Below are 24,193 nucleotides of genomic sequence, written 5' to 3'. Positions count from 1 at the left end.
CTCTGTCATGTAAATGCAGAACGAACTTCATTCCGGAACGAGTTTCGTTCCGGAATGAAAGTCATTCCAGAATCAAGTAAACAGGCCCTAAATGTTGGTGTTACTGCCCCTTTACAGCAAGGCGCCCAAAAGTGTGACCACTTTTAATTTATTCACATTCTTTCGTGCAGATTTATGTAAATTTTCCGCAGTAGGACAATAAATTGAAAACAGACAAACAAACAAAAAAAATCGGCGAAATCCTCAAATCTTGACCAGTCTTAAGGTTTAGTTAAAATACTGGCAGAAATATAACTTTGCGTTAAAGTACATTTTTCTTTTGGCGAACGACGATGATGACAATTTGACATCTCTCTCAAGAGTGTTTGTTGGGTGTATACAATAGGGAGATCTTTGCTGACGTCATAGTTTACATTTTGCCTCATTAGCATACGACTTTGCGTAGGGAATGCATCATGCTATATACAAATTGACTCCAGAAGTTCAAAGAACTTGTGAAACGTTATAATTGGCGAAATTATCAGCTCTTAACGTTTGATAGTGAAGGAGACACAATTATTCAGAAAGTGTTTTTCAAATTTTTTGGGAGGCAAAAGCGCTAATGAGCCCACAGATTCTTTGTTAAAGTTTGAGTTTTCAAACCCGCGTCAAAGAAAATGTGTTTGATACACCGGGTTCAAATTTATAACGAAATTTAATCGTGCCTTGCTCTTTCAATATTCATATTGATATTTTTCTAGCTCGATCAGAAACTAAAGCGCGTTTGCTAGCAAACGAGGCAAATATTGTAAACAAATATCCCCCTATACATTACCTCGTTCACACCATACAAAAGAAATATATAGAAGAATTTTGTTTCTTTTTCCCTCTTTCTGGCCTAGTAGCTGAGTGATACGTTTTCGAAAAATAAAACATTTTGCAGCTTGACAATTGGCTTTTGTTTTTACTTTTCTGCAAATATTTTATAGTTATTATGTTCGTCTTATTTCACTAATTCGGTTAACAATAACGCAAAGTTTCAACCTTTTGTTTTCCCCTTAGGAACTGTGTTGTATTTTCTCGCATCAATCTAGTATAATTTTGAAATGAACGCACGGAGCGTTTAATCGTAAAAATACCGTATTCCGAAACGAAGCACTAAATCGATATCAACATTTTTATGAAGATTGATGCTTTTTATTGGCTAGGATTCGTACGTTGCCTGAAAAAGCTACAATTAGGTTTTGGAATCATTTTTCGTTGCCACTATGACATGAAATCTTATACCTTTGAACTCAATAAGCGTTAAATTAGTTTTTAATTTCTGTCAAGTTCAATCCATGAACGATTCAAAAGTGATTCATTGCCAGTAATAAATCGATTTTCTGCAGACCAGCACCGTCACTTGGTGTTCGGAGCCAAACAAGTATTCAAGGGGAAACGTCTCGTAAATCACATGATACAGATTCATGACGTCATGATGACGGACAACTGTGGTGTGTTGTGTTACATGGAGTATAACTGCGCCAGTTATAACTTGATGAGGAGAAGTGACACTGAGGGATACAAATGTGAATTAAATAATTCTACACACGAAGGAAACGAACAAGATCTGGAGGAAAACCCAAATTATGTTTATCGTGGAACTAAGGTAACAATTATTGCTCAAAATCCTATTTTAGTATTGGAGGAATTGCATGGTCTGAAGAAAGGAATATTTATTTATGGCTTCCAAGCCTTTTCACTTTTTCTAAACTGACATTTTGACGGTATTTATATACGGGGTTTGCCGTATTAAAGAGGCTTGAATAAGAAATTGTCTGACTGAGCTTTTCTTTGGGAAGCAAGAAGGTAGAGGCGTAGACGAGTTGTGAGTGGAAGCAATATGTTTTCTTTTCTTTTTTTTTTTACGCGATGGTCGTAAAAATCACTTCAACGGTGGAAAATGTCTTAAAAGATAGGTTCTTCTACAAGAAACTAATCAGGACTATTTAGTTTAAAACCTTAAAGTTTTGCATTGTCAGTAATTTTGAAAAGACAACAACGAGTATTTCGCAAGCTCATATCATAACGTTTCCTAATTTTCTTTTTCCGCGTGTTCTCTTTCTTATTTAGAGTGCCTGTCTCAAGAACCTTTGTAAGAACAATGCAACTTGCCAAACTGGTTTTAAAGACAAAGGATATCGCTGTTCGTGTACTCCCGGATTCCAGGGTCCGGAGTGTCAATATGGTAAGAGTACCAATTGCTTCAGCTGTAATGTATTCTTTTCGAATATTCCGCACGCCGATGCATTTGTGATACAGGGAAATGACTAAGAAATCGTTTTTTGTGAGATTTAAGAAAAGCGGATTAAGACGCATCTATAATGCGTGCATTTAGTCTTTGTTTTTACATCCTCCGCGCGACCGTAAAGGTTACAATTATGTTAATTATGCCAAAACAAGGAGGAACTGGGGGAAGGAAAAAGGGAATTGAAACAAAAACACTGCTCCAGGCTTTTTGGTGTCACGGAAAGTAACAGAACTTTACAGCAGACAGATATATCGTTTAAATTGGCACTTTGCTTTCAATGGGACCAACGAAAGTTTAATGATTTTATTTTCCATTGCAGTATGCTTCCATCACAATAACTTCATTACTCCCATAACTTAAAGCCGGCGACACACTAGGCGATTTTATTCGCCGATGCGGCGAATTTCTTCGCCACCGATCGGCAAATGAAATCGCCAATATCTGACATGGCAGATATGGACGATTTTATACGCCAGTCGCGGCTATCGGCGAATAAAGTCACCAAGTGTGTCGCCGGCTTAAAGCAACAACATTTCCCGGGGATTTATTGAAGATAGTCCTAGGATCAACCTGATGATGTTTTTGATTATTCGAAACTTTGCCGAGGAAAATTGTTAAAAGGCTTTGACTTTGAATCAACTGAACAAATTTAGTTTGTTCGACATTGAATTCCTTCGTATAAGATCTTAAATGGAGATTTTCAATTGTGATTTGGCTAACAATTAAACTAATATAGACTAATTAAATGTTATTTTTTCAGATACTAACGAATGTATTTCTGGGACCATTCTAAATTCCAACTGAATCCTACTAAACAGATGTTAAGAAGCATAGAAATATAAAAATACCTTGCACTTTTTATCTTCCTTTGCCACAGCGACTTCGAAAATTTCGTGGTTATGCGAGTAAGTAAGCTCATTTGCATAATGTGAATGAAATACTCGCATAAGCACGAAATTTTCGAAGTCGCTGTGGCAAAGGAAGATAAAAAGTGCAAGGTATTTTTATATTTCTATGCTTCTTAACATCTGTTTAGTAGGATTCAGTTGGAATTTAGAATGGTCTGGTCTGGACTCGTGAAAGACACCATACTTTTACATGTTTACAAAAAGCGATCTAACGGTTGCTGATATTTAAATTTTCACGGACCCGTAAATCAAAATGTATCAAAATTAACATGCGTTTCCAACCTTTGAAGGACCACTTAACTTAGGAATAATAATAATAATTTGGTGCGTTTGGTTGGTTTTGAGCAGCGAGCTCGTCAACTTATGACATTTCTCGTTCTGGCCAAGCTCAAAATTAGGCCTTTTGCAGCCTTCATCAGGTTAACGTATTTCCAAAAACTAAAGTCGTTGCATTTACTTACAACCTAAGATAGTTCACTGGGCAAAGTTTGAGGGAAATCTTTTTTTCGAACCCGAAATGCGATGGACCGCTTTAAGAGAAACTGCCACTAAAGTGGTCATTTGTATATTCCACCGAATTTGATTGTCATATCCCTACATTAACTAAAATCCGAGACACAGTCTCTTTAAGTAAGGAGGAGAACAATGTTACAACTGAATCCCCGTGCGGACACTTCCATAATACAGACATCTCTTTAAACAAGAAGTTCCGGTATTAAAGGGGCCTGGCCTGGTCATTCTCACGCCCAGTTGTCAGTCAATCATCAAAGCGTAAACAACCGATCAACAATCCTGCGTATTTTCCACAACTGTTACTAATAAAATGTGTTTCATTTTTGCTAAGAATATTCTGTTAAACGTTAGGAAGTTTTTTTCCTAACTTGGTTTCATGAGATTTTGAAGCATGTTCAGCTTGAAGGATGCTCGGCACCACAACGTGCCACGACTGCAAAAGTACAAATTTGCATTTCGCGCCCGAGAAGTGTGAAATGTGGGAGGTGTCTTCCCTTTTAAAGCGGAACTTCTTGTTTAATACTGTATTTTCAAATGGTACCAGGGAAACCAGAATTTATATCATCTCCACCTCTGTACGGACACCTCCATTCCACACACATTCAGTTCTGCCCTTTTGGTGCCTGTCGGTATTAGAGTATTCGTTCAATATTTTATTCTGAAAGATTGCTTAGTGGTAGAAATTTGCGTGTTACTTCAAAAGCTAAATATGTTTTGAGCTGGATCTTTTTAAATAAAAAAACGTGCTTAAATAGCGTCAACAATTTTATGTTGAAGCACTCAATATATCTTTTCAGATGTTGATGAGTGTTCTACATTAACCCACGATTGCAGTGCTGATGGTGTATGCAGTAATACTGAGGGTTCGTACAGCTGTTATTGTAAACCTGGATATTCCGGAGATGGACGGAAGTGTGATGGTAAATATACTTTATGCTTTTTCCGCTCACTTTGTATAGGTAATCACATGATTCCAAGTGCAACTTGCCATAAATCAGCACGAGTAAATATTTGTAAGGCCAACCAAACTGCTCGAAACCGTAGGGCGAATGTAATTCCTAGTCTTTTAAAAATTTACGAGAGCTTATTTATCCCAAATTGCATGTGATTACTTGTTAATAATAGACATACAAAAATTTCACTGCAAGTGGATGACAAACAATAGGTCGCTTACCTTAATTACGATTCGATGTCAAAATATTAGGGAGTTGCCGGGCATTGTTAGTAAAGTCCAGATACCGCTACGGAATGTAAGAGCTCTTCACCAGTTTGTTTTGGTGCACTTTCCGACTTTCCTGTTAATCAATTCAATTTCAACTTTTTGCATTGTCACGTTGGGATTAATTGGCGTGCTCTCAGCCAATGGCCATGCACAAGTTTTTTAATGCATGTCATTAACCCCTATATTAAATACGAATATATAAACGTCGCAACGGAATGAAATGGAAATGGTTAATAGTAATTTTGCCTATGTTTTCTTCTATTGGGAGATAAAAATAAAACAATGAAAGACACGATAAGGTGAATTATATTATTAAAATAATCGAATGGCGTTTCAGATACATAATCACAGCACTTCTTATCACAGCATTTCTTTTTTCAATCATAAAAAAATTGCTTTGGAGTTTGTGGTAAATTGTTTTTGGATATCGAATCAACATGCATTAGGACATATCAGAAAGAAATCAACTTTGCATTAACATTTTTCAAAGAATCCAAAATGGGGTCGGTTTAGCGTTTAACGTTAATGTTTATTATTGTTTTTAGATATTGAGGAGTGTGCTCTAGGAACACATGATTGCAATGTTTACGCTGTGTGTGGTAATACAAAGGGTTCATACAACTGTACTTGCAAGCCTACATATTATGGAGATGGAAGGATTTGCGAAGGTGAAATATATATATATATATTTTACAGTAGAAAGAAAACTGACTATTTCAAAAAGTGGGAAATAAAGATTCATTAAAAATAGGTTTTTTATGGTGGTTGGATAGCAGGTCAACACCCAATAGCTTGCTCAAAGTAGAATTTAAAGGACTAGTATCTCGAGAATTAGCTAGAATTCTCTTAACTTTCTATGCAAAACTGTGCTGGAATCACGGGGATACACTCGGTGATCAACAACATAACCAAGAGAAAGGCATAAATTTCTTCTCCAAAGTGTGAATAAACGTAAACAAACTTATCAACTAATCAATGTTTTTGCCGTTGATGACAAAAGAAGAAAGGCATAAATACATTGTGCAAGCTGTGAATAAACGTAACCAATGCTTTTAAAGTGATTTTCTTTCAAGTAGCGCTGACAAACGTTAAAACGTCAGCCCGAAATTTTCAGATTTTAGGCCACTACCGTTCTATCCCTCCGTATCCAAACCACCTTTGAACAATTAATACCAAAACATTTAATGCATTTTTAAGTAGCACGAAATCACACTGATACTGTCCCGTTAAGAGAAGTGAGAAGGAAATAAAAAAAAAGAAAGAAATGATAAGAGCAAAAATGAAAGCGAAGGAAACAAAAAAAGTCGAGAAAAGACAAAAGCAAGCTTACCTAGCCCCCCTGCTTTGATGTTGTTTCAATTCCAAATTTGCAGTGTAAAACCAAACTAAAAAAAAATAATTTTGACGCAAAACGGGGATGTTTCTAAGTATACGAATTCTGTAGTACAAGTTTCTGTCTTTTCAAGTTAATAATTGAGCTGAACTTGAGAGTGAAATTCGACGGTCATTGTATCCTAAATTCTTGCCACTTTACCTTTTTGATACAGTTTTGCAGTGTGAGGAACTTAACGAGAGGAAATTGTAAGTGGAAACTCTAACATTTTAATGAAGTAGTTTGACAATATAAATAAGCATTAATCCACTTTTATAGGATACATTTATCACTAAAGACTGGATGTTAGCGGTCTTTTCAAAGACGTACTAGTTATCGAAAAAAAAAGTAAAACACGAAAACTGTAAAAGGAGAAAGACCTGTGAACGAAATTAAGAAAAAAGAATTATTCGAAGCAATGAGTCTAACCACAAATCACAATAGGCCATTTCCGAGTTACCCTTTGCCTCTGTTTCAAAACGAGTCTACGTGCGAAACCATTCAAATGAAAATGAGTTTAATTTGCATGAAAATGGACCTGTAGATGAAACTCATTTTGTATCAATGGTTTCGCAGGTAGACTCGTTTTGAAACAGAGGCAAAGAGTAAATCGGAAATAGCCTATCTAAAAAACGTACTGCAAGATATTTACAGGCCGCAAATGATCCCGGGAATCGGTTGCCCCTGCCGATAGGAGAATGCACTGTGCACGATTGACATAAACAAAACAGATTGAGCTAAATACACGCGCAATGTCAATCTTTTTATCACCATAACTCCTTTCGGTCGTGCAATTACAACGTCGATACCACAAGAATTTAAAAATATGTTCTTAACCGTGTAACATATCAACCTAGTAAATGGCCCAGCTCACAACAAGTCTCTCGTAGCTCAGTTGGTTAGAGCACCCAACTGGTATCTGGGAGGCCATGGGTTCGATTCCCGTCGGGGACTCAGATTTTTTCTTTCTCCCATGCTCGTGTCACGTTGAATACTTCATTTTCATTATGTCCTTAACCATTCAAAAGCGCATTTTAAACAGCTAATATTATTCATATAGAAACTGATATATAATAAGAATAACAATTGTTAATCAGCTGTAACAAGTCTAAGATTGTTAAACTATTTTTATACTTCAGGACCAACGAAAGTAAACCTTATTGTGGTCTTGGGGCATGCGGATTCGAACACTGGACTCTTGTTATGAAGATTAACGGCTCAAAGGTAATAATGTTAGATACAGTATAATTTGCATCTCGCGTATATATTTTTTGTTCTCTTCGAACCTCAAGGTAGATTTGGCACTAAGGAATAATCAACGTTTTGAAAATCGCAAAAAAAATAGTTTTTGCAGCGTTTATGGTCGAAAATCTTGGATAGAAAATTACCTTAATTTGTAAATATTTAAAACATGTGCGTGAATGTTAACAGAATATGCATAACTTAAGACATAAATAAAACGCTCCAAGATAACGATTAACAACTAAGGCGCGACTCTTCATCAGAAGCAGTTACGTTACTAAAGGTCAATACTTTTAACGCATTTTATATGTGATCGGAACAATTTTGTTTCAGTACTTAAAACGTACGCTATTGCCCTGTTGCACGGCAAGTGTTTCCTTGCCCGTTGTTTGATTGGCGCCGCCTGTGCTCTAAACTGGGGTGCAATAAAATGGCTTGGTAAGCATAATACTACTCAATACAAATTAAGATAGTAGTCGTCAGGACACTTCTCGTTAGTCACGTGTAACCCTTACCCCATCGCAAAAGTTGGAAAATGAATGCTTTTAGCTAATTTTTAACATTGAAAGTTGAGTAAAAGGGGTTAACGTGCTAAGTGTCCCAACATTGTTTATAATTGCAGCTATATAGTGCGGTAGTAAGTCGTGAACCTGTTCGTGATCATGACATATATATCATGACACGCGACATGATTTCAGTTTTGATTTACATACACCGATCGCAGGCCTATACATAACATTAATACTTAATCGAATTTTTCTTCCCTAGGAAACCTTTCGCTATCATTCAAATCTTTGGAGCAACAACGAAACTTTGAATCTAGCAGGAGGTGAGAATGTGTTTGACACCCAAGAAACGAAACTGACGACCTACTGGGACACACCCTTCTCCAAAATATGCCTTGGTATGAGGATCCATGGTGAAGAAAACATGAATTTTCTCGTTATAGACAAGTCAGCTGACTCTTTATACTCACTGATCGCTGACGGAGAACACCACACCACCTCACTGGGACGTGACACGTGGAAGACGCTGATTGGTTCACAGGCCTCCTTACAAAGCAACTGTAACATGGAAGGTTTCAATGCTCGCTGTTACTGGGATCCTAATTCCAGGGCAAGAATCGGTTTCGTTGCCAACAATCAAGATGACTGCTGGACCTGTGACTCCAGAATCGGATTCGGTACAGGTGGATCCCCTGACGAATCCAACACTTGTGGAAACGTGGCAAATGGTTCAGGAGATAATGGAGAAAAATACCTTGACGCTATGTGTTACATTTTTGTCCGATAAGGAGACGGGAAAAAATAGCTTTTACCCTCAAATTTTGTCAAAGGTGTCTGAGATTTAAAACATTGATGTCAATTTGTTTCCACACATTTTTTTTTTTATATAATTAACCTCTTCAGTACGGATAACATAGGGACCTTGCCTCTATTTCGGTATTGTAAGAAGGTTGAAATGAAGGCGATTGACGAAAAAAATGAGGTGAATACGCCGTGTGTGAAATTCAGGGTACATTTCACGTACCAGTCACATGGGGAAATTCAATCAGCATTCGAGTCTTGCTGTCACAATGTTGAAATATTTCTATTTATACATGAAGCACTGAACCAAAAAATAATGAAATTTTTTTATCGATAAATTCATTGCAGAAGCGCTTCGAAAGGAACACTTGACATGTTTTGTATAATGGAAAAAGCAGAGTCTTTCAGAAACTTAAATTTCTCGGGACTGTATACGTAGGATCACTCAAAAAACTAAGTTTGCAAACTTTCGAAGCCAGTGAGGCAATTCTTCAGTGAGGCAGGTACTTCCAAAATATAAGAAGACTTTCGAAGTGCGCCAAGCTAGTGTAAATGTTACAAAACTATCCTAAAATATTATTTTGGTTTGCGTCAATTTAGTTTAGAACGTTTATTAATCGTGAAAGTCCTTTAATAGCTGAGGTGGAAATATTTGTTATTGTTATTGCCGTTGCTAGTTAAGGAACATGCTCAGCAATTATATTTAATGCCGCGTTCAGTAGCCCGACCCCTAAAAAAATCGCATTTGTAATATAGCATCCACTTGACGCTATGCAGTTGCCGACTGTTTAAAACTCGTAATCCGATCAGTTACGCAGCTGCTTTTTTCTTTAAATGGTTAGCCGTCGGGGCGAAAGCAAGGTTCATCTCGTAACATTGCTGACAAGTACATGTACATCGTCAAAAAATCAGCTTTATCGATTTTCCTTAATGTTTAAGAGACTAACGATTTGTTTATGTTTATTATTTATTTGCCTGGTTATGTTATGGTAATTAATTATAGAGTAATAGGACAGTGTACGCGTCATGCCTGTGTAATTGGACAGTACGCGTCATTTTTCGCGCGCTGTTGTTGTGCATTTCGTGGAGTAAACTGTTATGTTTTTCAATATTTTTAAAGGCGTTTAACCATTTAACCGAATATTAGTTTAATTTGTTTCTCAAATTTTGTCATAGTTTTGATTAATTGGTAACTGGACTTCGTGTCATCCAATTCGGTCTGTAATCATACTCGTGATTAAACAAATCGGACTCCCGCTTCGCGGTCGTCCGATTTTGTTAATCACTCGTATGATTACAGACCGAATTGGACTCCACTCAGTCCTATTACCATTATTAACTTAAAAAGAGCAAAAACTTTACTTTTGAAATAGTGTTAATTCCTGTTAAAAATTTTTGCATCTGTACCAAAAAATAGATAACAAATGCAGGAAATGCGTCTTAAATAATGTCTTAGAACTGCTTTTAGTAAAAAGCTGAACTTAATTATTCTGCTGTTGATTCGATACCCGGGGGCCCTGAGATGCGATATCAGCAAAATATTTCTTCTAAAAAACACATTTTTCTCGATAGCAAAATTAACTTACTTAGACTTTTTGAAGTCAACCCATTGCTAAAAATATCTAGATTAAAGACCAGGCTAAGAACCACGTATTGCAAGTTGTTAGCACAGTTTAGTACAACTCATTTTGCTGTAAATAACAATCTGCTTAAATAAAAATAACAACACATTACTCTGTGTAATTTTTTTTAAAAAAGCATTCAGTAAGGCAGTCTTTTCCCCCAAGGAAATTTTGAAACGATTTATAAATGTGTTGGTTAAATGGTTTCTCTTTTATTCCTTTTTGTATTACAATAAGTAAACGGCCACTACAAGTTACAAGGGTACAAAATGTTAGTTTAACAATTAAATTGCACAGCTCGTAGTGTATTGTAGAGTTAAAGAATATTCAAATGTGGTAGAACAACTAATTTGACGCGTAGTCTGGATGTCCACGGCAGAAACACACTAAATAAAATGAATTTGAACCTGTTGAGATTCAGATTAAATCTAGACAGCGATCTTAATTTCGCCAAAAAAGTGCATGGGTTATGACGAGAAAAGAAGAGACTTGTAAATACGTTTTTTTTTTATTATTATTATTATAATTAATTGTCCCTCGCCACCTACACAACATAACATAACATAACACAATCTGTTACTGGCCAAGAGATAAGTTTACTTCATTAACCGAATATACGGGAGGAAGGCAACATCAACAGAGAAATACCTCTCTGCCACCTGCCCTGGTAAACAACCTGAAATCAGAGAGGATGTGAGAAAAACACACACACACACACGAGCGCGCTCGCGTCGTCTTGATGCAACTAGATGCGTTACCAGTGATTTCAGTTTTATTACACGTAGGTGGCAGAGAGGTTTATTTCTTTCTTGATGATGCCCTTCTCCCGTAAATTTGGTCGTTATAGTACGTTGGTCCGCCTCCTTTCAGTAAGAACGCCGATATTTTCTTTTTTTTTTTAAGGCGGTGTGCCTGACTCAGTAAAATATTCCCCAATAATTAAAAACTGTACGTCGACACGCAATAATGCGAGTGGGACGAAACGAGCCTTTTAAGTTCCCCTTTCGGTTGTGCGAGAACGCGACAGGGGTCATAAACATGAAAAGGTATTTTCTTTTGTTGGCGAAAAAGTCTCCATATTAATACGGTCAATCGGTGAATTTTTACTTGCAAATACACGAGTAATAATCCCATGAGATTCACAGAGTATCACGGTTTGGCATTGGCAGGTGCGTTGCCTTGCGGAGGGGAGGGGGGGGGGGGGACGTCGCGAACTGACTGCATTCATCGAGAACTGTGAAACGGGAGTTAATGGCTGATTTTTAATGTCTTGTGTCATGCATACACAGCACATTTTTCCGGCTTTGTTGAAATGTGAGCATGTGAATTTGCCATTAAACATGTTAAAAATAGTTCCAAATGGCATATTGGCTCATACAAAAATCACGTTTCTTTGCCTATTCAAAACAATAGCAAACAATAAAGATAAGATGTTCTACATGACACGAGCATGGGACAAAGAAAAATTCTGAGTCCCCGACGGGAATCGAACCCATGGCCTCCCAGATACCGGTTGGGCGCTCTAACCAACTGAGCTACGAGAGACTCGTTGTGAGCTGGGCCATTTTACTAGGTTGATATGTGACACGCGTACTGCATACTGCTAGGATCAGCAATGTCGAGTTCATCAAGTTTTGTAGTAAACAATAAAGATGGTAACTTTTAAGCTCGGTAATAAATAATAAAGATAAGATGTTCTACATTCTTTTTTTCTTTTTTTCTTTCTTTTCCTTTTTTTCTTCATCACTTTTTTTTTTTTGAGACGAAAAGAAAAAAAAATACAATATTGATAATACAAAGAAAAATTTACACAATTTCACTACATATAAGTACAAGTACAAAGTTGGTTTACAACATAATGTTCTAAATACAATTTTTAGTTGAAACAAGGGGAAAAAAGGAAGAAAGTAGGAAAAAAAAGGCGGGTGGCACATTCTAAGTGGAAACATTTTAATAATAATAATAATAATAATAATAATAATAATAATAATAATAATAATAATAATAATAATAATCATTTCTATAGCGCTATTTAGCTAGTCTTTCATAGCGCTTTACAATCACTATGCTAAAATATAAAAATAAAATATAAAAATACCTAACTAAATTAATCTATTGAGCTAAAATATCTATACATGCAGAGAGTGAAGTTTTAAAAGTTAAAAATTTAAAAACTAAAAATATCATGATTATTTAACTGGACTTAAAGTAAACGTGTATAAGAAATAAAAATTAAATGTCATAAGCTTCTTTAAAAAGATAAGTTTTTAGGTTCTTCTGAGATTTTGAGGCGGAAGAGCGCTTAATGTTGCCCATTTGGATCTAAATTTCGACAAGGTGTTGTTTTTAAAAGCGATTCTGCTTTCACAAAGGATTTTGTCTTTGAGAACGAGATAAAAAATTTTAAAGCTTGGGGGGCTATTATCCAACCAAGCTTGAAAGATGTGATATTTTCCGATGATTAGAACATGGTTAAAGGCGTAGAACTTAGTAAAGTCTGGTTTGTTCTACATGACACGAGCATGGGACAAAATAAAATAGCCCAGCTCACAACGAGTCTCTCGTAGCTAAGTTGGTTAGAGCGCCCAACCGGTATCTGGGAGGCCATGGGTTCAATTCCCGTCGGGGACTCAGAATTTTTCTTTGTCCCATATTCTTCCATATTCACCGTTTTAACCGGGTTGCGGTATGGCCTAATTCAAATTACTTGAATTCAGCTGAAATTGGCAACGGCGTTCTAGCTTAAAGCTACAATAGCAAAATTTTAGTTTTCTTTCGTAGAGCCGAGAACATAAGGTTTTTTTTTTTTTTTCAAAAAAACAAAAAGAAATAGTTGTTTTGCAATCTGAATTAGCGTGTTTGTTTCCACTGAAAGTTTCTATCAGCTGTCATCCCCCCTGCTTCTGATCATAGCACACGAAAGCTTAAAATAAGTTTGCATTAACAATTGTTTTCTTTTTTTTTTTTTTTTTACAATACAGCCAAAATGCGACATGTTATGTGGTGACATTCTTAAGTCTGTTGTATCAATCCAAACTTCTTAAAAATTATTTCAATTTTTAAGCTCCAATACATGTAATACTGAGCTACATAAGGCAGACAGTATTAGTATTATTGTTTTGCCGCTGAAAGGGAAAATATTTTAATTACGGCTAATTACAAAAAGCAGTCTTAACAGTGGAAATTATTGTCAATGACTACGGGTTATTTTTGACCAACAAAACATCTAATTTTGTTACGTTACTAATTCCATTGAAAATTAATAAACGACGGGAGATATTTTTTACAAGTTAGCGCGTGCTTTTACACGCATAATGTGTTCATACTCACCGCATTAATTATTATTATTTTTTTCAATTGTGGGCATGAGGTTTTGTTTGACCAAACTGAAATGGCATATTATCGTAAAAGTTACATTGGCAATAGCCCAATATATATTTTTCTGTTCAAAACAATAGCGACAAAACTGTTATCAAACATCAAACAAAGTTCTAAGAAGTGAGTGATTTAAATTAGCTAAACCAGACGAGCTCTCATTGGTTAGAACTGACGCTAAAAATAAAAACATTGTGTTAGATTAATTTGTTATACGTGCTGAAGAAATTTACCAGCTATGGTTTTGTCCAGCAGTTGCGATGTGATTATGTATCCCGGCGGAAAAGATGTATTCTTCTTTCATAAGCTGTGTTATTTTCTCCCTGTCTTTCTTGATACCCGATGTCAGCTGCTCTGGAGGTCAGTTTCTCTATGTTTACTTATTTTTTTTTTTTAAGTTACTTGTTTTCTAACTTATCTATAAAGAACAGCATTAGCATCTTAGGACGTTTTTTGTCCGCAAGGGGTGTTTTTATTTTGAAGCTTATCATTCAAATATAAGAAGATGAATAACGCCAAATAACAGCATTTAACTCTCAATTTTAGTAAAGTCCAAATGACACTGGAAATGAGTTTTTTAAAGTCCTACTATAAATCCTGTACATATATTGGATTTCAGATCTTAAATGAAGCTCAACGAAGTTGGACTAAGTGCTAGCGAATCATTCAGATGCTTCCATATTAAACGTTTTAAATCCGATCGGAATGGGTTGAATTTACATTCAAAAAATGATTGAGCTTGATTTGCATTACCTGAATTCTGTTCAAATTTGCATTGATGTTTTAGCTGCAAAGCTAAGGGTTATTCCAGCAAAATCGATTGTTTCCTTAAGAAAATATCCAAGCCATCTCCGTTATTGATATATTGCCTTTGAAACAAACGGAAAATGAACTAGCCGCTATTTTAGCCTGTATAAGCAAAAGGAAATGTTTTTAAAGCCCGCAAAATAAAATGGAAGTATGAGAGTTTTTGGAAACAGGTGTTTTGTAATCTGAGTAAGCATGTTTGTTTCGTTTGGAAGAGTTCACCAGCTGGCACCCGCGCCGTTCGTGATGTTGGCGCCTTCTTTTACGAAAATGGCAAGTTTTATGCTCATTGTGGCCACTTTGTAAAGTAAGTTAAACCTAACCCAAAATATTCGAATATACAACTGACGATACGGTCAAAATATGACGGTGGCATCCTTTGTTGTACGATTCCAAACGTCTTGAAAAATTTTTCACAAAGTTTGAACTCCAGCGGAGACTGCTTGAACCATTGTTTGAATTGATTATAATGATTTAGGCATACATAGCTGCAAGACAGGCAGTAGTATTATTTACATTGTAGCCGATTTCGCCCATGAGAGGGAAAATAAATTGCGGCATATTGTAAAAGCAGTCTAATAAATTAAAAAAGACAAATTACAGGCAAATGGCTACGGGGTAGCTTTGTTTAAATAACGACAACACCATTTTGTTAAGAAACCTCGATTTGTTGTTCCCTCGAATGTTTGAAATAGCGTTATTCCGAACAAATACGTTTCCCGACAGTTATTTTGCACTAATAGTATGTATAAAAGATAATATCCACAAACTCTATCGCGCACTTCAGGAATCTTTCAATTGTGTCTTATTCGACCCGCCTATTTAAGAACATACTGTAAATAAAACGTTATCGATGGTAATTATATATATATATTTTTCAGACCAATGTCGTCACTTAGTGTTTGGAGCCGATCAAGCATTTGAGGGAAAACGTCTTATAAATCACGTGATACGGATTCATGACATCATGATGGCGGACTTCTGTGATGCGTTGTGTTACATGGAGCATAACTGCGCCAGTTATAATTTGATGAGAAGAAGTGAAGCTGAAGGTCACAAATGCGAATTAAATAATTCTACACATGAAGCACACGAAAACGACCTTGAGGAGGACCCAAATTATGTATACCGTGGAACTAAGGTAAGAACGAATAAATTTCACAATTTTAATTCTGATACAAAAGGCTTATTTTTTTTTAAAAAAAGGAACTTTCTGTAAGGCTTCCAAACTGTCTGATTTTACTTTAAAAATTGCTGAGCATGAATACCGTATCGTTTTAGACACCTACGCAGTTTCGAAAAACAATTCCGTTAATCTGATAAATAGCCAGCCAACAAAACGGGACACATGTTAAATAGGTTTCAAAGAATATGGCTCGTGTGCTTCCAGCAATATATGTTCCCGCACAACCTGATTCACAAGAACAATTGGATCAGCAATGGTGGCTCAATTAAGGGGGGGGGGCAAAAAAAAAAAAAAAAAAAAAAAAAAAAAAAAAAAAAAAAAAAAAAAAAAAAAAAAAAAAACCCCCCCGCGAATAGGGACGTGCAAATCAATGAATGGTGAGGGAGATCCATGTTAGATTCAGGTGTGGCACTCATCGAAGAGTAGACCATAGTAGTCAGGGGGGGGGGGACTCCCTTTGTTACACGACTGTAAAAAGGGGTCATAGCGGTGACGGGCAACCGAATGTGCGCAGTAGCTATCGAATGGTTGCTAAGGGCACAGTGAATAGTTTGTCAAAGTCATTGTCTATTTTGCATGTCTTGGTCTTGACCGTGCACAAAACACAATAGCTTTTTGCATTTACTTTGTTCTTTTGAAGTTTGCCGGACATCACAACAACAAACGGCGATAACGGTGTCCAGTTTGGCAAAAGTAGGGCTTGCGAATTATAATAATTAAAAATAACTCCAATGATTCTCAAATGATTTACCATTTTTTTCGTTGTTAAATGCCAACCGTGACCAATTTTTCGCTTGGTATTCCACGCCGCCAGTGACGTGAAACATCAGGTGAGAAATCAGTGGCGTGAAACATCAAACGCAAACACCGCAACTATTCGCATTTCACACGCATGCAGTTATTGATATTGAAATCTTTCTGAGAAAACAAAACTTTGGGTGACGTCTTTTTTAGCAACGGTTTCCAGGGACAGCTGTCTCCAAAGAAAAGTGCCGACTCCCCCCCCCCCCCTGATAGTAGTGAACTTTGGGTAACGTCTTTCTTAGCAACGGTTTCCAGGGACTGCTGTCTCCAAAGAAAAGTGCCGACTCCCCCCCCCCCCCCTGATAGTAGTGATCATGAGCTTGTTGTAGCTAAGCTTAGACTCAAACGGAGTCGAGGAGCCAGTCTTATGGCATCCATGACACTAGAGGCGTGATAAGAGGAATGGTTGGGAAAAGATAATGTTAGTCTAAAAAGGTGGAGACATGAAACCTGGATATGTAAAAGAACGAAACTCAAAGTAACCGGAGACCGACTTGCCAGCGAAAGCTGACATAAGGTATACTGGACACTACAGTTTAACGCGAACTGAAGAACATTGCAGTAGGCACGGTGTATTGGCCGGACGTGTTCGTACTGTTGGTGTCCTATCACCATGTTTTAGCAGATGTGGTAGTGGTAATGGTGGCGGTAATGGTAGTGGTAGTGGTGTTGATGATGACGATGACGACAGTGATGATGATGATGATGATGATGATGATGATGATGATGATGATGATGATGATGATGATGATGAAGCATTGAGTGAGCTTTTCGTAAAGCGTTATGTAATAGAATCAGTCAATTCGACGAAGAAATTCTTTAAACAGTGTGGTTCTGGTGCAAAAATTCAAAAAGGCAATTTTGGTCGTTTTAGCGATTTACAGTAATTTTTCAGAGAATATGAAATAGTACAATTCATTCATGATCATACACTCAGATCGTGTCTTCTTTTTTATTGTATTTTACTTGACTCTTTTTTTTATTTTATCTTCTTTTTAGAGCGCTTGTGTTATTAACCCTTGCGAGAACAACTCAACCTGTCAAACTGGTTTTACAGACAAAGGATATCGCTGTTTGTGTACTCTTGGATTCCAAGGTCATGAATGTCAAAATGGTAAGATCGCATTTTTCGGCTACGATGTTTTGTTTACTTGTCTGTTCATTTCCCTTTACGTGCAGAAATTGCACTGCGGGGCAAAATGGTATGTCTGGTATGTATAAGTTGTGATTCAGGATGCAGAATATAAGAATAGTTTTGCAACGACTGGAAAAATAGCGACAAGGACGCGTTTTCCCCTTTTACTAAATTCTCTTTTTAAGGTTTAAGACCTCACACTCGATTCATCATCCTGCCAGTCGATTCAAAATAGATAATAATTATATATAAATACAACTATATCGGTTTCCTGAAGATTCCAAATAAAGACTGTTGGTATAATACACAGGTTTTTCCCGAGGAAGATCTTGATATGATTTCGACTTTTACCCAACAAATTTAAGCTTATCCGCATTGAAGGCAATCACTGGATTACTGTTTTTAAAGAAAGCGTCAACTGTACCTTGGTCTACATATGTAAGCTATTTAAACGTTGTGCTTTCAGATGTTGATGAATGTGCTTCAGGAACACACGAGTGCAGTGCTAATGCTGAATGTAATAATACTAAGGGATCATACAGCTGCTCTTGCAAACTTGGATTTTCTGGAGGTGGACGACAATGCGAAGGTGAATCAATTTCAGATTGCTTGAAGACAAAGCAGTTTTTTATACTCTAATAACGGTGTGTTACAAAAAGCGTCAATATCGTGAATAAAATGTGCTTTATTTTGCTGAAAATTGTATGTTAAAAAGAGTTTCATGGTGTCTTAAAGAGTGTTCAGTTTGCAGAAAGCGCATAAAACTGCAGAAAAGATGAAACATTATCCGAGAGCACTCAGCAGATAGACAGCAGGTATCTAACAGAACGTGTAAAATTATAATAAACTTGTTTCTCAGATATTAACGAGTGTGCTTCTGGAACGCACGGCTGCAGTGGTGATGCTGTGTGTACCAATACCGAGGGATCATACATCTGCACTTGTCAACCTGGATATTTTGGAGATGGCCGACTATGCGAAGGTAACACTTTCATTATATAGGCTCAATCATGTTCATACCGGGGGTTTTCATACATTTTATGGTCGGCGGGTGGGGGGAGAGTTCAAGAGGGGATGGGGTGGGGGAGGGGTTGCGTTAGTGGTAGTGGCTCAGAGGTCCCCAACCCGTAACGTTTAAAACGTTTATACAAGGAGAAGGAAATCATCGCTGAATATTTTTTACGACAAATGAAGGAACTAAAGATAGGCAATGTGATATCATTTAGTCGTTATTTATTCGGCTGTATGAATGAGGCCATCGTCCATGTCCAACAAGTTGTTACTTGCAACGGCAATGACATCTTAATTCCATAACTAACTTTAGTCTGCAAAATTTATCTTGGCAATATCGAAGCTGTTCCCCTTTTTCTTAAAGCTTAATTCTTCTTTCCTTTCAAGATATTGACGAGTGTTCAACGCCAGCCTATGACTGCAATGCCAATGCTGAGTGCAACAACACCAAAGGATCATTTGGCTGCATGTGTAAACCTGGGTTCTCTGGAGATGGAAGGCAATGCGAAGGTAAGGTCACGTTTAACGCCCCTATCTCTCTCTCCACCCCACTCCATGGGCAATATGCTGTTCGTTTGCATATAAATAAGCTCTTACAGGTACTGGCAAAATCGTGGAGATGCGTAGTGTGATCATTTGCACTCAGATGGTTTAACTAATGGCCATCTTTTAAAACGTTAGCTCCTATTAACACAATTTTACAAATTACGATCGATCCGGTGTCCAGTGTGCTAACAATTAATATTGTCGTACAACACATCCAGTGGTTTAAGACAAGTAATAAATACAACAGGTATTTTTTGACTCGTTTGGCCCTTCGTTTATAGATAACTTGGCTCTAAAGTGGACTGATTACCGATAAGATATTTTTTGTTATTCAGATATTGATGAGTGTGCCCTGGGAACACACGACTGTAGTGCTAATGCTGTCTGCAACAATGCCATTGGATCATATGTATGCACTTGTATACCAGGGTACTTTAGTGACGGGATGTTTTGTAAATGTAAGTTATTCTATATATATCTTCACAAATATACATTTTTTCAGGTACCAAAGTAACCTCTTTAAAAAAGGAAAAACCGACCAGAATGTAAGACTTTTGCACATCTCGAAAGGTTGCGCGCGATGGGTCCAGTGTAAGACGTTTTAATAAAGCTGATAAGTAATTAGGTAGGTAGGTAGGTGGGAGGGTTTGGGTAGGTAGGTAGGTAGGTAGGTAGGTAGGTAGGTAGGTAGGTAGGTAGGTAGGTAGGTAGGTAGGTAGATAGGTAGGTAGGTAGGTAGGTAGGTAGGTAGGTAGGTAGGTAGGTAGGTAGGTAGGTAGGTAGGTAGGTAGGTAGGTAGGTAGGTAGGTAGGTAGGTAGGTAAAAGTTAGAAATAAATTGATATTTTCTTCTACAGCTTTTTGTTACTGAAACACGACGGATTAAAATTAAGCATTGTTTTTGCTTATTAAATCGTTTGAGCCTAATTTATTTTGGGTAACAATTCAAACTTATTTTTTTTTTCTTTTTTATGTTTCAGCTTCGCCTTGCAAGGAACTTTTCGACAAGAATTTGTAAGTGGCGATAAATGTATCTTCTTCTTGCATAAGTTTTTTTACAGTGTAATTAAGTATCAAAACAAAGATATACTAGGGTCCGAGCTGAGCAGAAAGAGATGAGCACAAACTGCATGATTTGAATTTAAATTTAAATTATGGTAATTGCAGTTGCTGTCCATTAGACCAAAAACAGCGCTTTCAATAAAACGACATGTGACAAGGCAATAGAGTACGTGTGCGTCAGCCATGTTTGTGGAGTAAACAAAATGATTTTCCTTTGGGAAAAGCTTTCACTTTAATGCATTTTTTTTTAGTTTTCTATTGTTTACTCCCCCAACATGGCCGCTGAGAAAGACTCTTTAAAAGAAAACAAACAAAACTGCAAACCACAAACAAAACCGTGAGACGATTACAAAAAGTTTCAAAATAGTCGAGTTTGTTTTTACTACCATAAAAACGTCGATATTCATTTAAATGTTATCCATTTTATTTTCCTATAAAAGAGGCCCAAAAACCAAAGATAAAGAAAGACTTCAAGAATTGAGAAAAATGACAGCACAAAAAAACTGTCTATTGTTAGTTATAATAACCATAAAACAAGCAGAACTTGCGTGACCCAGAAAATGACACCAAAGGCATGTGAAAATATTTAAAACCCAATCACGCTGGGAATTTATTGCTCTGAAATCGGCCAAATGTATATGTGGGGGCGTGATAGGAGGGCCGAATTCTCCAGGTTATAAATAACTCTGGTTATATTTGAGTTTTCGAACTGAAATTTACACAATTTCACAAAATTGAAATTCGAGATTCTAGATCGGACAAGTTTTTCCGATTTTTGTGTATTAAATTCATGCAAAATATATTTTTTGTAGGGTTAATATTGAATGAGGATAAATGTTTTTAAGTTTCATTTTCGCCATTACATAGTCACGTGACCAGTAACCATGGCGACTACAAGTGCAAAATATATTTCTAACATAGCTGTCCTCCATGTGTCAATTTCAATTTGATATGTTTAATATAAGCAGAGTTATGACCTAAGTAAATTCACCCATCCTATCACTTAGCTACAAAAGCATTGGCCGCTTTCAGAGCAAAAAATTCCCGGCGTGAATGACTGTCAGGGGACTCGTGGATAATATGAAACGTAGAGGGGTTGTTTTATCGGTTACAAAGAAAACAATTCTCATTTGTTATGCTAAAAGAGGTACATTGCATCGAACAATTTCTGGGCTGCAGAATGGGGCTACAAAACATCATCAATGCTTTCTGAATCCAAGTTTGGACCCCCTCCCCCTCCCGAATAAAATATTTCTGGTATCCCCTGACATTCCATTTTCTAATTGCACTTGCCTTGGAAATGTCACCAACAGATTGTATTTTTTCTACCGCCATATACAATTCTTCCTTTTTTCCTCCAATATCGCCTTTGTTTTTTTTTTATTTTTTTATTGCTAAGCAGTGTATAGTTTTGTAAAACTGTCTATTGTGCGTGTCACTTGGCGGTTAACTAACAGACCACATAACTTCAATCATTTTCACGATGCGTTAGATGAGATTTCAGATAAATTTATATTCTAAGCTTCCGAATAAATTTTTAGGGCTAACGGTAACAAGGCCTACCAACTGACGCTAGGGTCAGTTACACTTCCAGTCTACTGTCACATGACTAATGACCTTGGAGCTTGCGGAGGTGGTGGATGGACGCTGGTCATGAAGATGAACGGAAAACAGGTAATCAATACAAAATTATGCTTTCTCAGTTTCAGTGGTAGATCCAGACCTTCAGGTAAGCTAAGTTGGGAGCCCGATCATCCAGACTTAAAGAAAAAAGGGGGTCTCGGCCTCGAAAATAATTTTTCTCAGCTCTACAGGACTTTGGATTTGGCCTGAAAATAAGGTGGGCTCCCAGCCCCCCGGACCCCTTCCCTGGATCATTCACTGAGTTTATTGGTCAGGAATTTCGTCACGTACTCGCTTAAAGGCACTGGCAAGGCGTGCTCCTGTGTCCCTTTGTATTAAGGGAACAAGAGGGGAACTATAGGCCTAATTGATTGACTTCGTCTTTCACTATTATCGCGTAGCTCGGGAAAGACATACGTTTAATTTGTCACACACAAGAAAATAAAATAAATAACCTCATTTTCATCTATACTCCCTTCAGCAAAACTTTCGCTACGACTCAAACCTTTGGAGGAACAAGGAAACATTTTATGTCGCTGGAGGGGAGACTGGGTTGGACTTGCAAGAGACCAAGTTACCGACCTACTGGAGCACACCCTTCTCCGAGATTTGTCTTGGAATGAAGATCGGCCATCAGATGAACTACGTTGTCATCAACAAGCAGGCCAACTCTCTGCACTCACTGATTGCTGATGGGCAATACCGCGCCACCTCACTGGGTCGTAACACGTGGAAGACTCTGATTGGTTCACAGGCCTCCTTACAGATCAACTGTAACAAGGAAGGGTTCAATGCTGTGTGTACTGGCAGTTCTTATTCCAAAGCAAGAATTGGTTTCATTGGTAACAACGAAGACAACTGCGGCAACTGTGATTCCAGAATTGGGTTTGGTACTGAAGGGTATCCTGATGGCGACATTACCTGTGGAAACGTGGCTAGACACAAAGCAGATAATGGAGACGCACACATTGAGGCAATGGGCTATATTTTTGTCCAGTGATGCGTTTAATCAGAAGTTCATAATTCTAGAAGTCTACATCACTGCTCTGGTTTCAATTCTAACTTGAAAAAAGAGGACTTTTAGTTATCTTCAAACCAACAGACCCCTTTTTGCCAGAAACTGTCAATGTCTTGTCTGAAATGAACTTAGAAAATAAAATAACGTCACTTAACCATTTTTCTAGCGGTGCTGAAGCAAGAATCGGTTTGATTGCGAAAAATGAAAAGGACTGCAGCAGCTGCAATTCCAGGATCGGGTTTGGTACAGGAGAGTCTCCTGATAATGGAGACGTAATATTAGCTACAATTTTTTGTCCAATAAAAGTTCGGACTATGGTATAATAAACCGTTTAAAAGCAATTGTCTCACTGCACAGCTTACTGGTCAGGCCAGAAATTGCACGTATGAGCACAGTTACTTACCATAATGCTTTGCAATAGAGCTGGAAGTAACTTCCAGGTTTGCTTTTAAAGTAAACAACAGCATGAAATGGGTGATTGTTCATGAGACCTTTTCTGCTTTCTTCTATAATGCTGAGGAGTCCTGTCACATGTTCTTGTTAAACGGCAAAGACGTGTAGTGCACCCACTGCTTTCAAATGGTTTAGTATGAAGTGAATTTACGCACCGTATAGCGTAACAGCCGTAATGTAAATACTTTTTTAATCATTTTTTGCACGCTTTAAACGTTGACATAACTAGTTTAGACAAACGCGACTATAGCACAATCTGTCAAATGTCGCCATTTACTTAGAAAGTCAAAAAAATAACAAAATTGATACAAATTCATGCCCAAATGTCAATGGAACATAAAAATAAACAAATCGTACAATTATGTAAAAAATGGAAAAAATAAAGAAAAATGTTAAAATTGACGATTTTTTGCCAGACATGCTTGTAGTTATGACGTTGCCATGGCATCGTTCATTAGAGTAAAGTAGAGTAAACCTTCCTTTGGCAATTTCGAAAAAAACCTTATGGGGGGGGGGGGGGGGGGGTTGGGGTGGCATACACCACAATGTAATTTTTTTTTTTTATTATATTGGTACCAAGAGTTCTTTCGTGCTAAAATATCATGATAAGCTAAAAAGATAAATAACAACATCTAAGAAGCGTAGGTGATTCAAAAGTGAAAAAAAAAAAATTCCGAATGCCTTAAAATACAAGCTTGAAGTTAGAATTTCTCAAA

General features: G+C 37.1%; 3 protein-coding genes across 3 annotated transcripts in view; all 3 read left to right on the top strand.

Moving 5' to 3' along the window:
• The window catches only part of LOC144636350 (uncharacterized), a 55,238-nt gene extending 45,012 nt beyond the window's left edge, over positions 1 to 10,226 (top strand). Inside the window, exons 5-8 of the mRNA XM_078495538.1 lie at positions 5,461 to 5,583; positions 6,463 to 6,496; positions 7,427 to 7,511; positions 8,298 to 10,226. Of these exons, the coding sequence (XP_078351664.1) occupies positions 5,461 to 5,583; positions 6,463 to 6,496; positions 7,427 to 7,511; positions 8,298 to 8,822 (767 nt within the window). The 3' untranslated portion in view covers positions 8,823 to 10,226. The remainder of the gene's footprint in view (positions 1 to 5,460; positions 5,584 to 6,462; positions 6,497 to 7,426; positions 7,512 to 8,297) is intronic.
• On the top strand, positions 1,418 to 3,076 carry LOC144635488 (uncharacterized). Its single transcript, XM_078494589.1, has 3 exons — positions 1,418 to 1,630; positions 2,095 to 2,209; positions 3,033 to 3,076. The coding sequence occupies exons 1-3, from the start codon at positions 1,436 to 1,438 to the stop codon at positions 3,074 to 3,076; spliced, it is 354 nt and encodes a 117-aa protein (XP_078350715.1). The 5' UTR covers positions 1,418 to 1,435.
• Positions 10,227 to 14,069: 3,843 nt separating the features above from the next.
• On the top strand, positions 14,070 to 23,251 carry LOC144636309 (uncharacterized). The gene is made up of 10 exons (XM_078495486.1): positions 14,070 to 14,193; positions 15,522 to 15,781; positions 17,630 to 17,744; positions 18,232 to 18,354; positions 18,625 to 18,747; positions 19,164 to 19,286; positions 19,658 to 19,780; positions 20,302 to 20,335; positions 21,925 to 22,057; positions 22,488 to 23,251. The coding sequence occupies exons 1-10, from the start codon at positions 14,121 to 14,123 to the stop codon at positions 23,004 to 23,006; spliced, it is 1,626 nt and encodes a 541-aa protein (XP_078351612.1). The 5' UTR covers positions 14,070 to 14,120; the 3' UTR covers positions 23,007 to 23,251.
• The last annotated feature ends 942 nt before the right edge of the window (positions 23,252 to 24,193 follow it).

This window comes from Oculina patagonica, chromosome 13, assembly GCF_052425735.1.
Source record: "Oculina patagonica isolate OP01 chromosome 13, crgOcupat, whole genome shotgun sequence".
Classification (NCBI taxonomy): Eukaryota; Metazoa; Cnidaria; class Anthozoa; order Scleractinia; family Oculinidae; genus Oculina; species Oculina patagonica.
This window is presented reverse-complemented; position numbering and strand designations above follow the sequence as displayed.